Raw genomic sequence first — 14,061 nt, forward strand, 5'->3', positions numbered from 1 at the left:
GTCATCACATCTAGAGACAAATAAGCTATTATTATTAGATGGCAAAAGGATGTAGAGGCTCTCTGAAGACATGAATCTTCCTGAGATGCCACAGGGAACAACTAGGAAAGGGCATTAGGGGAAGTGAGGGTTGTGGAGAATGACCCGTGGGGTCATTCTGTTGACGGGAATTGACTCTTCTCCCCAGCATTGGAGAGTGTTGGGCTTTTCATGGAGCTCACTAGGGATTAGGACAAGAGACATATACACTCCAGATGGGGGCTTAAACCAATCACAGCACCAGTTGCAAAGTCCCTAAACAGTAACTCAACATGCAGTTTTTCTTAAGCACACGGACTCAGTCTTTTGAAAGAGGGATCTCGTCACACAGCAGTATGCTTCTGGATACCTCTCCATCCCCAGCTGCGTTTCTCCCCAGCACCACTTTGCTTTCGTTTATGTTTAAATTACTACCAGCTAGTGGAGCCAAAGATCTACACACAAACCCTCGAAGGAAAATGACATTTTTTTTTCTTCCTGAGCTAGGATAGACAATAAGAACTAACAAAGGGTGAAAGATTTTCACATGTAAAAATGAAGGTTTTGGTTAAGTGTATCTATTAAATACAAAGAGGAAGCTATACTTGAAACATTGTGGTCTATTTTTACTTAATAAATTAACCCACCTGTTTTGGTCTTTTAAAAATAAACATCAATGACAAAGCTAGGTTTCATTTGTAATTTCTTTGGAAAGCAATTGAAAATTATGGAGGTAGAATTTAATCTCCCCCTTTTGGGAATTATCTGAGTGACAGCAGTTTAGGAGTCGGGTGTGGTGTGGGCTTCCAGGAAAGAGGAGCATGTTTGTCTTCTCTTCTCACAGGCTGCTCTCTCAAGAGAAGTGACTGACACTTTGTTTGCTTAGGAGAAGTAGTTGTCCACAGACATAGTTTCTAGGGAAGAGCTCAAACCTGTAATTTTTCAGTTTGTCAAAACTCCGTTTCAGCAGGAAGGATGAGGGTCTCTCCATTTTGCCCATTCCGTGACTGAATTTGGACGGCATTGTACTCATTGGGAAGCCAGATTCTTCCTCTGCCCTTTGTCCTAGTGTGGCCTAGTTTGACATCAGGGAGGATGGTTTACAGAGCTCGGGAGCTGCCTTGCTGGGACACAGCTTGAACCTAGACACTTCTGAGCCTCCTTCTTGAGCTGATTGAGTGCTTAAATGCTGGGTAGGTGGACTGGCTATTTTTGTGTTGCTTGTGCACTTGCAAGGCATAATTGCTCCCATTTTGATACCACTATACACAGTAGCGGGTTTTTGTTAGCTTGGATTCCACTTTCTTTGGAACCTGCCCTTGATTCTTTCAGTTTGGGGTTGGTGCCCCTTTTATGTATTCCCAGAATGTCCCATACTTCCCCTAGCACTATATTTATTCCACTTTGTGCCTGATTTTTTAAGTTGAAATCACACTGGTTTTTGTTGTTGTTGTTTTTAGTTTACTGCAACTTCATTTGTTGTGTGTGTGTGTGTTTAAGTTCTGGGATACATGTGCAGAACATAAAGGTTTGTTACATAGGTATACATGTACCATGGTGGTTTGCTGCACCTATCAACCCATCATCTAGGTTTTAAGCCCCGCATGCATTAAATATTTGTCCTAATGCTCTCCCTCCCGTTGCTCCCCACCCCTCAACAGGCTCTGGTGTGTGATGTTCCCCTCCCTGTGTCCATGTGTTCTCCTTGTTCAACACTCACTTACGAGTGAGAACGTGCGGTGTTTGGTTTTCTGTTCCTGTGTTAGTTTGCTGAGAATTATGGCTTCCAGCTTCATCCATGTCCCTGCAAAGGAAATCAACTCATTCTTTTTTATGGCTGTGTAATATTCCATGGTGTATATGTGCCACATTTTCTTTATCCAGTCTATCATAGATGGACATTTGGGTTGGTTCCAAGTCTTTGCTGTTGTAAATAGTGCTGCAATAAACATATGTGTTCATGTGTCTTTATAGCAGAATGATTTATAATCCTTTGGGTACATACCCAGTAATGAGATTGCTGGGCCAAATGGTATTTCTGGTTCTAGATCCTTGAGTAATCGCCACACTGTCTTCCGCAATGGTTGAACTAATTTATACTCCCACCAACAGTGTAAAAGCATTCCTATCTCTGCACAGCCTTGCCAGCATCTGTTGTTTCCTGACTTTTTAATAATCACCATTCTAACTGGTGTGAGATGGTATCTCATTGTGGTTTTGATTTGCATTTCTCTAATGACCAGTGATGATGAGCTTTTTTTCATGTTTGTTGGCCATATACATGTCTTCCTTTGAGAAGTGTCTGTTCGTATCCTTTGCCCAGTTTTTGATGGGGTTGTTTGTTTTTTTCTTGTAAATTTGTTTAAGTTCCTTGTAGATTCTGGATATTAGACCTTTGTCAAATGGGTAGATTACAAAAATTTTCTCCCATTCTGTAGGTTGCCTGTTCACCTTGTGGGTGGTCAATTGTATTTGATACACTGGTTCCAATGGGATATCTTTATGAGTCAGCCTCCACCAAGGATTTGGAATCCTTGAATGCACAAATGTGTCCTTCTAATATTTAAATCAAGTCAGGCACAGGGACTAGAATAATGAGGGTTTCTTTTGCTGAATCACACTGATTTTTAAGTATGATGAGTAATTGAACTCATCCAGATACATATTTTATTAAACAAGTCTTTATTAGTGATTGCCATGTGCCAGGCACTGTGCTCACGACTGAGGATTCAGAGGTGGATATTTATTCAAATGAAATAAGACATTGTGAGGGTAAAAATGAGGGCTCTCTTTTAAACTCATCTCTCCCTCAAGTTGTACTCCTTTAAAATAACTTACTTTTAGTAATTTAGAGCAGAGGTTGGCAAACTACAACCTGAGGACCAAATCAGTTTTTGTAAATAAAGTTTTATTGAAACAGTTATACTCTTTTGGTTACATATGAACTCTACGGTTGCTTTCATACTATAACCACAGAATCAAGTAGTTGTGATAGCAACTGTATGGCCCACAAAGCTGAAAATATTTACTATCTAGCCCTTTGCAGGACAAGGTTTGCTCACCACTGATTTAGTGAATATATTACCAAAACTTTTTTGTGTGTAGTTTATATGTGCATATGTGGTAATGTTTTGGCTTGTGTATTTTTACTTAAATGAGATCATGTTATATGTATTATTTTGTAATTTGCCCCTTTTTTTCTAGTTGCTTGTGTAATTGTCTGTCTCCCAAACATAGGAAATAGAGAACCTGTTCATGCTTCCATTTCAGCCCTTACTTAGCATGGTGTCTGGTGCGTTGTGGGTGCTCCATAAATATTTGTTGAACAACTACGTGAAAAGCATATTGTTATTTTTATTAAAGTTTCAAAGTTGTAAATTGTTTACTTAAAAATAATTCACAGCATACTCAAGGTTATCCATATTATAATATTCCTCTTCGTCTCTTATGTTTCATTGTGATTTCTTCGAATGAGAGAGAAATGGAAGCAATTTCCTCTTGTCTCTGGAGAATTGTGCAAGGACATGTCTCACAGGTGTGTACCACCTGTTAAGTAGATTGAGGTGGAAGACAGGTTGACAACTATTCATTCTTGGAAGCACTGTGATTTTCAATTGGCCTGATAAGCTCTTTGTTGAAGTGTAAATGAATGCGGGTAGCCTCGTCTTCATTTGGTAATTTTGTATTTCATGGTTTGAGTACAAGAATTATACTAGTCCAATGCCCATGGCATTGCAACATGTAGCTATACTGCTCATAAGTGTATCTCTTTTATTAATATTTTGTAGCTTACACTTTTGCTGAGGATATTCTCCACGAGACAGTATGAATCATGTATTTAGCTATTCATAGGGATCTTTATTTTCACTAAAGGTGGAGGAGGGCTGCTTTTTTAAATCAAATGTGTGTGTCTGTGTGTGTGTTTGTGTGTGTGTGTATATTTTCCCCATAATTTTGGCACATCCGTTTCCTTGGATATTGAGGAGATGGTCTCAGGTGGCTTTATTTTATTTCAATGGCTTTCTTTTCTTTTTGTATCCTTTCTCCTCATGCCTCAAACCCTCCTCATCTCACTTTGGCAAAACATGAGGTGCAATTAGAGTAGACATGTTGCCAGGGTGAGGTGAGGTACGTGGGCACCTGAGAGCCTGCCTGCTGAAGTCTCAAATTTCTGTGTGGGAGAAACGTGTACATTTCTCATCATCCAGCCAGCGCTTGCTGTTGATCTTCCTCTCTTCCAGGCATTTATTTGGTTTGGAGGCATGAAGTCGATCTCAGGAGGCAAACTGGTTCTGGGCAAAATCTTGCTCAGCACCTGGGAGTCTGAGTGGGACTGTGGCTGCCTGGTGAAGCCTGCTTCCTCCTTTTTGTTTTTTGTTTTTGTCTTTGTTATCCCTCCCCTAGTGAGCACTCTTGGGTGGCCACTGCACAAAATGAATGCTTGTAGTTACAGAGATAGAGACCTATGTTAGTCTATTCTCACACTGCTAATAAAGACATACCCAAGACTGGGTAATTTATAAAAGAAAGGTTTAATTGACTCACAGTTCCACATGGCTGCGGAGGCCTGGCCATCATGGTGGAAGGCAAAAGAGGAGCAGTCACGTCTTACATGGTGACAGGGAAGAGAGACTGTGCAGGGAACTATCATTTTATAAGTCTCACCATCAGATCTGGTGAGACTTATTCACCATCACAAGAACAGCACAGGAAAGACCCGCCCCCATGATTCAATTACCTCCAACTGGGTCCCTCCCACGACATGTGGGAATTATGGAGCTACAATTCAAGATGAGATTTGGGTGGGGACAGAGCCACACCATATCAAGACCCTTTCAAATCAGCTCAAGAAAAGCTATTTATTGTGAGGGTACTGCTGAACTGGAACCCAAACTGGGAAGGTGGGAGACACAATTCTAGTGATCATTTACTTCTTATTTGCTCTCTCTCCCTCATGGGGTCAGCCTCTTTCTGCTTGTCTATGGAGTTCTTTTTATACCCATCTTCCTCTCCTGTTCTATATCTTCACATTGCCATGCTCATCATGCTTTCCCTCCCGGCCTCTTTCAATTTGTTTTATAAACCTAATTTTCATCTACCACACTGAGGAATACAGCATATTCTCATCAGTGGCAGTGATTCTTGCCTACTGAAATCTCTGCGTGTCTGTACAAATAGGTTGAGAGAACCCCTCAGGTTGTTCTGATAAATTCTCTTTATGTAGAGTACAACTCCTTATTTGAGAGTCATTGCTTCTTATTTTGACTATTTTTATCTTCTTCCATTGAAACTCATTTAATTTTTTTTCCGTGTGTCTCAAACTTTAATGCACATAACAGCATCAACTGAAGAATCATGAGATCTATAACTTTGGAAAGAAGATGTTATTTCTTATACAAAGTTACAGCTTGCAGGGTGGCCATCCTGACAGTCTGGGAAATGTAGCATCTGGCAGAGCTTTCAAGGGAGGGGAGGGCGAAACAGGGATCTATGCTAAATTAGTTGGCCAAGTATACGTATTCAGCAGCTTATAGGAGGAGCTGTGAATATTCACGAAAGGGGTCCTGAAGCATGCCTACTGAATAAATCTGAATGTTACATATGATCCATGTTCACTTTGGGGTGGAGACTTAACATTTAAATACATTGCAATAAGTCCCTATACATCAAAAGGTGGAGCAAGGACATGAAGGCATCCAATAAGCATTCTCTGTAAACCAGCCAGAACAAGACTGTGGTCCATGGTCTCGTATCAGGAGAAAGTTACCGAAATCAGTCTCTTGTCCAAAAAACCTGAACTTATGGCTTGTGGAACAGGGAAGGGGGACAGTTAGTCAAGTTCTGATGGTGGGTGAGCTGCAATTGTCTCAATATTGTTTGTCTCAAGCCAGTGCTGGTTTAGCTGCTGGAGGAAAATGAAAACCTTGTGACAGTTAGAACATAGCTTATTCTTTAAGTGTAGGGATGTGTGACTTAACCATTGCCTGGCATGGCCCTAGGCCCTGTTTATAATTTGGTATCTTATTGCCACAAAGAGTCTGTTCTGTCAGTCTTATAATCTTTAGTATAACAATGCTGGTCAGTTGTGTCTAAACAATGAAAGGGTGGGAGTATAATGAGGTGTGTCTGATTTCCCATCCTTTCATGGCAGGGAACTCAGGTTTTACAGTTTCTCTGGGATTCCCTTGGCCAAGAAAGGGGTTCATTCAGTCAGTTGGAAGGCTTAGGATTTTTAATTTTCACCAGTCATCTGGAGATCTTGTGAAAATGCTGATACTCATTCACCGACTCTAGGTTGGGGCAGAATATTCTGTGCTTCTAGCAAGTTTGCCGGTGATTCTGATACTGCTGGTTGATGAGCAACATTTTGAGTAGTGAGGCTCTAAAGCTGTGGTGCTCAAACCTCAGTGTCTGTCAGAATCATATGGAGGGTTTGTTCAAATGCAGATTGCTGAGTACAACCACCAGCATTTCTGATCTGGTAGGCCTGGAGTGGAGCCCAAGAGCCTGTATTTCTAACAAGTTCCCAAGAGATGCTGATGCTGCTACTTTGGGGACCCCACTTGGGGAGAACCACTACTCTAAAGCTGTGATGTTCAACCTTGGCTTCATGTTAGAGTCAACAAGAGAGCTCTACAAAATATGTGTTCCAGCTCACCTCCCCTCAGTTTGATTTAACTGGCCTGAGGTGGAGCTTGATAACTATATATTTAAAGAGTTGATTCTCATCTGTAGCCTGGGAGAGAAAGATTACAGAATTTAATTGGTCCAGTTGACCCTTTTTCTTAACCAGTCCGTAAATTGACTGCCCGAGGTCAAGTTCTTGTTTGTGTTCTAAACAGCTGCAGTCAGGAAGGGTTCATGTAGGGTAAGTGTAGGCTCTCAGGCTAAAAAAAAAAAAAAAAAAAAATCTGTGAGTGCTCTGGTTGCTGTTGACAGAAGCCAGAGCAGAAAGATGGCTGATGTTTGTGGCCCATCGAAGATAATGATACCTAATTCAGGGGACTAATGTAAAGGATTCAATGTAGTTGATATGGGCTTGGCATAGAGTAGACATTTAAGCACTTATAATAGCAGGGGCAGCTCTAGTCATAGGAGTTACAGTGGTTGCTATTCTTTACTTAAGTCTTGGAGTCCATGGGAGATATCCTGAAGGTTACCACAGATAGCCTTTCTATCACTAGTAGTAAAACAAATATTCTCACTGCCCTACACCTTCAGTCTTTATGCTGACTTTATTCTGTTACTGATCTGTGAGTTTCTTGGTTCTAGGGGCCACATCTCCCTTACCTCAGCATCCTGGCCATCTCACTGCTTCCATTAGGGTCTGGCGCATAGGTACACCCAACACAAAGGTGAAGGAATGAAAGACACACAGGCAGTGCTAGGTAAACTTCATGTGATGAAGTTGCTGTTTGTGCAGCTGTAATTTAATATCAGTCCCCATCTCAGCCTCAAGGAGGGGGTCTTTGGGGATTTGCTTGCATCCCTGGGGAATTACTCAACAATTTCTAGACAGTTCTTGTTGGAATTGAGAAGGTAAGCGATTTAATACAACCACCTCATTTTACAGATAGAGATGCTGAAGCCCAGGGAGTAAAGAAACATTTATCTCTGGTGTTCAATTATATTATGAATCATTCAGTGTCCTAATATGAGCTAGCAATATAGTTACAGGGGGCAGAAACTTGCAAATTTTGCTTTCTTTTTCATTCATACCTGGTAAGTGCTGCAAGGCAGGCTAATAGTTTTTACCTATGCTAGGCATTGTGCTTTATGTGTCATTTTGTTGTCACAGTAACCTTATAGGTTGGTGCTTTTATGAACCTCAATTCATGAATAAGTAAAGCAAAACTAAGAGAAACTAAGATTTATCCACCGTCTCACTGATAGTAAGTGCCAGAGCTCAAGAAGTCTGACTGCAGAGCCCATGTTCTTCACTAATGCATGTTCTCCTTGTGCTTTGAATGAGATCATTTAGAGCACAACCTTCGAAAGAGGCTTGATGCGTGAAAACTGGGCAAAATCCCATGTTTAGTTTCTAGTGTAGCCTGGCTTCTTCATCGTACTGGATGGACAAGGATTATAAAGACCTTACAGGACCAGGACAAGATGGCATTCCTGACTGCCTAGGTCAGCGAGTGAACGAAGCAAGCTCCTTGCACTTGATCTCTTCGCTCCACTCCTTGTGATGTTGTGCTTGCAAAATGGTAGCAGTGGAAAGAAGGGGCTTGGTGACTTCTTATAATTTTGAAGCTCATAAAATATTTGTGAAAGCTTTTCTCAGAGTCATACTTGAAACATTTCGCAATGGTCTGAATCACAACATGGGGCCGCTAGTATTTCATGAAAGAAATGGTGTTTCTTCCAGTCCAACTTTCTTTATGTTAATTTGTCTTAATTGATGTTACACCCAGGAGGATCCTGAGGGGCATGAGTGAAGAGGGTCAGGTTGGCTGTTACATGGTTCAATTTCAATTGCTTCTCAGAATCTCTGGCATTTCCTGTGGTCACTGAATAACAGATGAACTTTGTGGCGTCTGTCTTTATAGTCCTGTGGCTTGAAATGGAATGTTGCTGGTGGAGGAAATACAGCTAGAGGGAGGACAATGAGAAGGAACACAGTGAGAGGACAAAGATTCCAAAGGTATTCCAACACGCATGAGTAAACTAGCCCTCCCTCTTCTTTATATTCATTTGGGAGTTTAAATAGATTACAAAAGGACTAAACCTTCAAATTGGACCTGGGACCACACAGGCTTTATCAGATTCATTTTACTCCTTTTGATTCAAGGGTAGGGAGGGGAAAATGAAGGCATTCCCTCCACCTGGTGATTAGTTGGCTGCCAGGAGAATGTGCAGAAAGGGTTCGCAGTCCCAGGAGCCCCGGAAAGCTGCCTTCAATAGCTTTTATGCTCTCAGTGCTTGAGGATTTGATTTATTTGACATTTGGTTGTTGAAGATGATATATTTTCCCTGGGTTGTTTTCATTATCTCAGGCACGTTACAGGGTGAGAATTTAGAGGCTGGGAAATAGGAGGAAAGCAGTTCCTTAGGTCCTAGCCACTTAAAGTGAGGTGTATTGGGCCAGAGCATTGCCTAGGAGTTTGTTAGAAATGGAGAATCTCTGGTCCCTGCCTGGAACCACTGAGCGAGAATCTGCATTTTCGCAAGGAGCCCTGGTGATTTATATGCACATTGCAGCTTGAGAAGCACTGCTGGAGAATGTCTCCTGCTGGTCTTTGAGATACTAAGGGAGGGCTGTAAGCTGAACTGGCCTAAGGTATGTTTTGCCAGAGTGGTATAATTTCTTAACACTTGCACCTAGTGCAGAACCTGGCATGTCTTTCTTCTCTTGTTCATTGCTACATCATCCATTAAGAGCACTGACAATTGAGTGGTTACTCTGTGCCATGCACACTTCTAAGTGCTTTACAAGGGCTACCTCATTTAATCTGCAGAATACCTCTGAAGAAAAACCGTTATTATCTCTATTTTATAGATGCGAACATGGAGATAAGAGAGATGGATCAAATATTTTTTTGGCCAATGGAATTGACATTGAAGAGCTGACCTTAGGGAGACAGCATGAGAATAATGGAAAGAGATTAGGCTTTGATGTTGGGTAGAGACTAGTTTAATTTTGATTTGTTTTGCACATGAGGAAGATAATCTTCAGGGTATTATTACACACCTCATAGGTTATTATGAGGGTAAAGTGCAATAACATATGTAGAGGTTCTAGTAGAATTCCTAGAACATAGTAGGCACTCAATAAATGTCTTTCCTTTTCTTCTCTTTTGCTATTTCCTCCCTGTTCTTTCTCCTTCCTTCCCTTCCATTCGCCTACCCCATGGTACTCTCCTGCTAGCTAACTCTGGTCCAACATTTATGTCCTAAGGACCGGTGCCTGGAAACCCCCAGGTGAGTGGGAATGGGGTTTTATAATGCACTTATCTTCTTAAATGTACAGCTTAGAAAGGGCTGTAATATGAAGGCTTAAATCAGTTGTCAGTTGGTTAATAAGCATCTGTGCTTTAAGTACTTAGTTTAAAGAATTCCTTGGGTCTGTGCCGTGAGAGAATTTAGATTCTGATCTGTACTGAAAGCAAGTGCCTTTAGGTGAAATATGTGGGAACATATACAGATTCAGTACCCTACCTGGAGTGTGGCTGAGTTAAAGTTCATCTCTATTAACTGCCATCTTTATGACCTAATACCATTTGAGAATGAAACAGGGTAGGGTCAAGTACACAGAGGCCAAATTGCCTGGCTCTGATTCTTGGTGTTGGTGCTAGGTGTTTGAAACTGAAGAGTTGTATATATAATCTCTGTGCCTCAATCTACTCATCTGTAACAGGGGAATAATTAATCCTACTTCATAGGTTATTGTGAGGATTAAATAAGTTGATGCATGTACAGCTCTTAGAACAGGCCTGGCCCATAAGAAGGGCTTATGTAGGTGGTTGTTTCCATTATACTTGACCACTCTGAGACTCCATTTTCTTACCCGTGTAACAGGGATAATCCAGTCTGCCATACGGCATGAAGATTAAATGTGGCCACAGAATGGGTCTAGCACAGTGCCTTATATGAGCAGGTACTTGGCTCATGTTTGTTCTGCTTAACTAGTGTGACACACAGGGTATTGTTTTGAAAAGTTAGCCACGTGCTTGTGCTCTGTATTTATGTGCATAATTTGGTGGTATCAAGCTGTAGATTTTTCCAAGATCTAATTTAATTATTCATTGATCTTATTCTATGAATAACAGGAGAGTTTGATGTCATATGAGCTAAAAACTACATAATGAAGTAATTATACTAATAATAGTAATAATAATGAAACAGGCTGGGATGTTTCCAGAATTCTCCTTGGAGAACTCACTCTCCTCTCTAGGGGTGGTGGTAGGGCAGATGTTGACTGAAATGTCATTTAGATAAGGAGATGCATCCATGGCAACTAATGAGACTGCAAACAGTCTGGTAAGACTCAACTGGCAGTGGGTCAGGTAATAAAATGACGGAAATGACATTCTTTAAGTGCTCTCCTGACAATCATCAGCTAAACCTGGCATCCAAACTGCCCCAGGTGAAAGGTGGTCATAGTGGATCTATGCAGCTAATTTCTTCATAGTACTGGGATGCATTATGACAACATCAACTGTAACCTTGCAAGCATTCTGAGAAGTGGGAAGGCACAGAATAACATTTTTCTTATTTCATGGATTGGCAAGGCTGTTCCCAGGAAATATTGTGGGGTGGAACTTGGTGTCTGTCTTGCTGTTCAGCCCTCTATGGTTGCCTTCTCCTGGTTACCTCTCATGAAGTTTCTCTCTTTGTCTGTCTGAAGCTCTTTCCTTTGGGGATTCTTCTTTTACCTAGTTCTCAAGATGAAGAGTTTAGATGATAAATTATATAGCTTAAGATGCTGTTTCTTACCCTTGAGAGTATTTGCATGTTAAGGTTTTTTATAGACTGAAAAATTTGTATCTGGAAGAGCAGGGTTGGAGGACTACCTGGTGCAAGTTGCCTCAATATCCGTAGGAAAAGCCTGTGGTTTTGGTGCAGGAGAAAGCACCGTTTTCCTCAAAGTACATTTTATTTACCTGCAGAGACTGCTGTAGTTTCCAGTTATTGTCTTGGCTCTGAGAAAAGCAGACTTTGCTCCACATGAGCTGCTCTCTGTCCTTGCTCTCTTGCTCCAGTAGTTCTTGAGTTTTAATTTGGTTTTTCCTCTCTGCTCAGCTTAGCCTGCCAGTGGCTCGCCCAGGCTCCCTATAGCTGCACAACTGGGTCTGAAGACATAAGGGATTACCAAACTCTTCTTAAATAAAGCAGTCTCAAACTATGTCTTGAGTACCTCAAACTATGTCTTGTCCCACAACATCTGCATATACATAGAGTCAGTTATGTAACTAACTACATAGAGTCAGTTAGTTAAAAATATACTGTAATCTCAACATTTTAGGAGGCTGAGGCAGGAGGATCACTTGAGGCCAAGAGTTTGAGACCAGCCTGGTCAACATAGCCAGAGCCCATCTCTACAAAAAATAGAAAAAAAAAACTAGCTGGGTGTAGTGGCATACACCTGTAGTCCGAGCTACTCAGGAGGCTGAGATGGGAGGATCCCTTGAGCCCAGGAGTTCGAGGCTGCAGAGAGCTAAGATGATACCATTGCACTCCAGCTGAGCCAACAGAGCGAGACCCTATCTCTCTCTTTCTCCACACGTGTTCTCTCTCTCTCTCTCCATCTTAGGTATTTGCCATTTTTAGTCAAATGCAAGTTTGTGCCTTGGGTTTCTCATTGTATATTTATATGATTACACTTTAGAGTTGGAAATAAGTTAGGCCCATGCTCCCAAACCTAGTCCTCTGGCCCTACTCCAGCCCCACCGAACCCTACTCTTTGGTGGTTAGAGCCAAGGAATCGCAGGAACAACATCATCAACAACAAAAACTCTGTACATGATACTTATACAGTCATCTAGCCTCTAGTCCAAGCACCAGCACTTGGGAACTAGTTCAACACTTTTAAATTGATCACCATTGAAACTTAAGCCCAAGAAACTTGGCTAGCATCACAGGGCAAGGCTGCAAGCAAATTACATACATATCTGGCTTCATGATTATCTTAAGCCTTCTCTTTGAAGGGACCATTTAAGGAGTGTTGATAGATGGACTGTGCTTTTAACATGTTTCTTCTTTAAGCAGCTGAGTAGCAACTTTCCCTGCAATTGCCTCATCCTGTTCCATCAATAATCGCTTTTAATTTTATAGTGACCTTTTGGGCCTACTTTTTATTTAAATGGCTTTCTATTGTGGTTAAAAAGTACTTCACTTTTGCTTAATTTCCAAATCAAGTGTGCATAAATAATTTATTGACTCAATGGTGCACTCAGATAATTTTTTTAAAATTTTTGCACTCAGATAATTTTTTGAAATTGTCCCGTGTAACTTTATTAAGGGCAGAAGCTGGAATGCTAATTGTCTGATTGGAAAAAAATACAAGGAACTATATATTATTAAACCATTCAAGTGGTAAATGGCATTGCCCCCCAAAAGTCCTAATCACTGTTTGTAGTCATCAGATTTAAACTGTAAATGAAACAATGTCAGTGCATTAGAAAAGCACATGCCATGTTTTGTTAACATAATCAGAAAAATGGAGTTGCCACAAACCCTTTCCCCATCTGCCAGTCATTGTATTAAATGCTTCTGCAATTTTATTAGAATTCTCTGTCCCTGCAGATGCCAGTCATCTGTGAAATTGAAATTGCAAACAGAAATATTATATTTTCATCCACAGTGGAAACTGAGAAAGTCCATTTATTTGACAGGTAAAGAAATGGCATGACCTTGTCAACCAGGTCATCTCTGCTTAGACGTGAAGGCAGTTTTGAGCTCTGCTCTTGAAAGGGAGGAAGGAAGAGCTCTGCCTTTCTGTTGGCTTTCTCTGGCAATCTGATCAACAAGTGTCCTCTATGGTTCACAGATGGAGAGCTTTTGAGTTTTTCTGAATGCAACCTATTTTTCTTTTTCTCTTCTTCTCTGAGTGAATTGAGGTTGTGCTGGAGAGGCTTTAGTTCTTGAGAGGGGAAGAGATTTTAACAAGATGTGAGCTCTAAAATTTCGAAGTTTTCTAGTGGGTAGGGAGGATCAATGGCAGTGATGAATAGTTCTTGCTGGGCTGTAGTAACCCTAGCTGTGCTTGAAGCATAGGTCAAGATCGATGGTTGGATTGTCTTTGATTGAAACACTTTTTCCTCTTTTCTTCCCCTGAGTATTTCCTGGTCATTCTTTTGGTTCGGCTTAAATGCCACTTTCTCTTAGAAGATTTCCTCAGTCAACCTCATCCATTCACTCAAGACCGGGTTATTTGCATCTGCTTTGAGCTACTATTATTACCCTTACCCATGAACTGATTTGCTCATTTAAATGTCTACCTACCTTGACACAGTGCAGGATCCCCAGGTATCTTGCTCATCTCCAGGCTTAGATTGGTGCTGCCATGTTGGGGTTGGATGAGTAAATCTTTGTTAAAAG

General features: G+C 41.1%; 1 protein-coding gene across 1 annotated transcript in view; it reads left to right on the top strand.

Annotated features, from left to right (window-relative positions):
- LOC129484124 (uncharacterized) overlaps positions 1–14,061 on the top strand; it is a 140,124-nt gene that overhangs the window by 44,328 nt on the left and 81,735 nt on the right. The window contains exon 3 of the mRNA XM_055281513.1: positions 9,193–9,301. Coding sequence (XP_055137488.1) covers positions 9,193–9,301 — 109 coding nt within the window. The remainder of the gene's footprint in view (positions 1–9,192; positions 9,302–14,061) is intronic.

Source organism: Symphalangus syndactylus, chromosome 6, assembly GCF_028878055.3.
Source record: "Symphalangus syndactylus isolate Jambi chromosome 6, NHGRI_mSymSyn1-v2.1_pri, whole genome shotgun sequence".
NCBI classification, from domain to species: Eukaryota; Metazoa; Chordata; class Mammalia; order Primates; family Hylobatidae; genus Symphalangus; species Symphalangus syndactylus.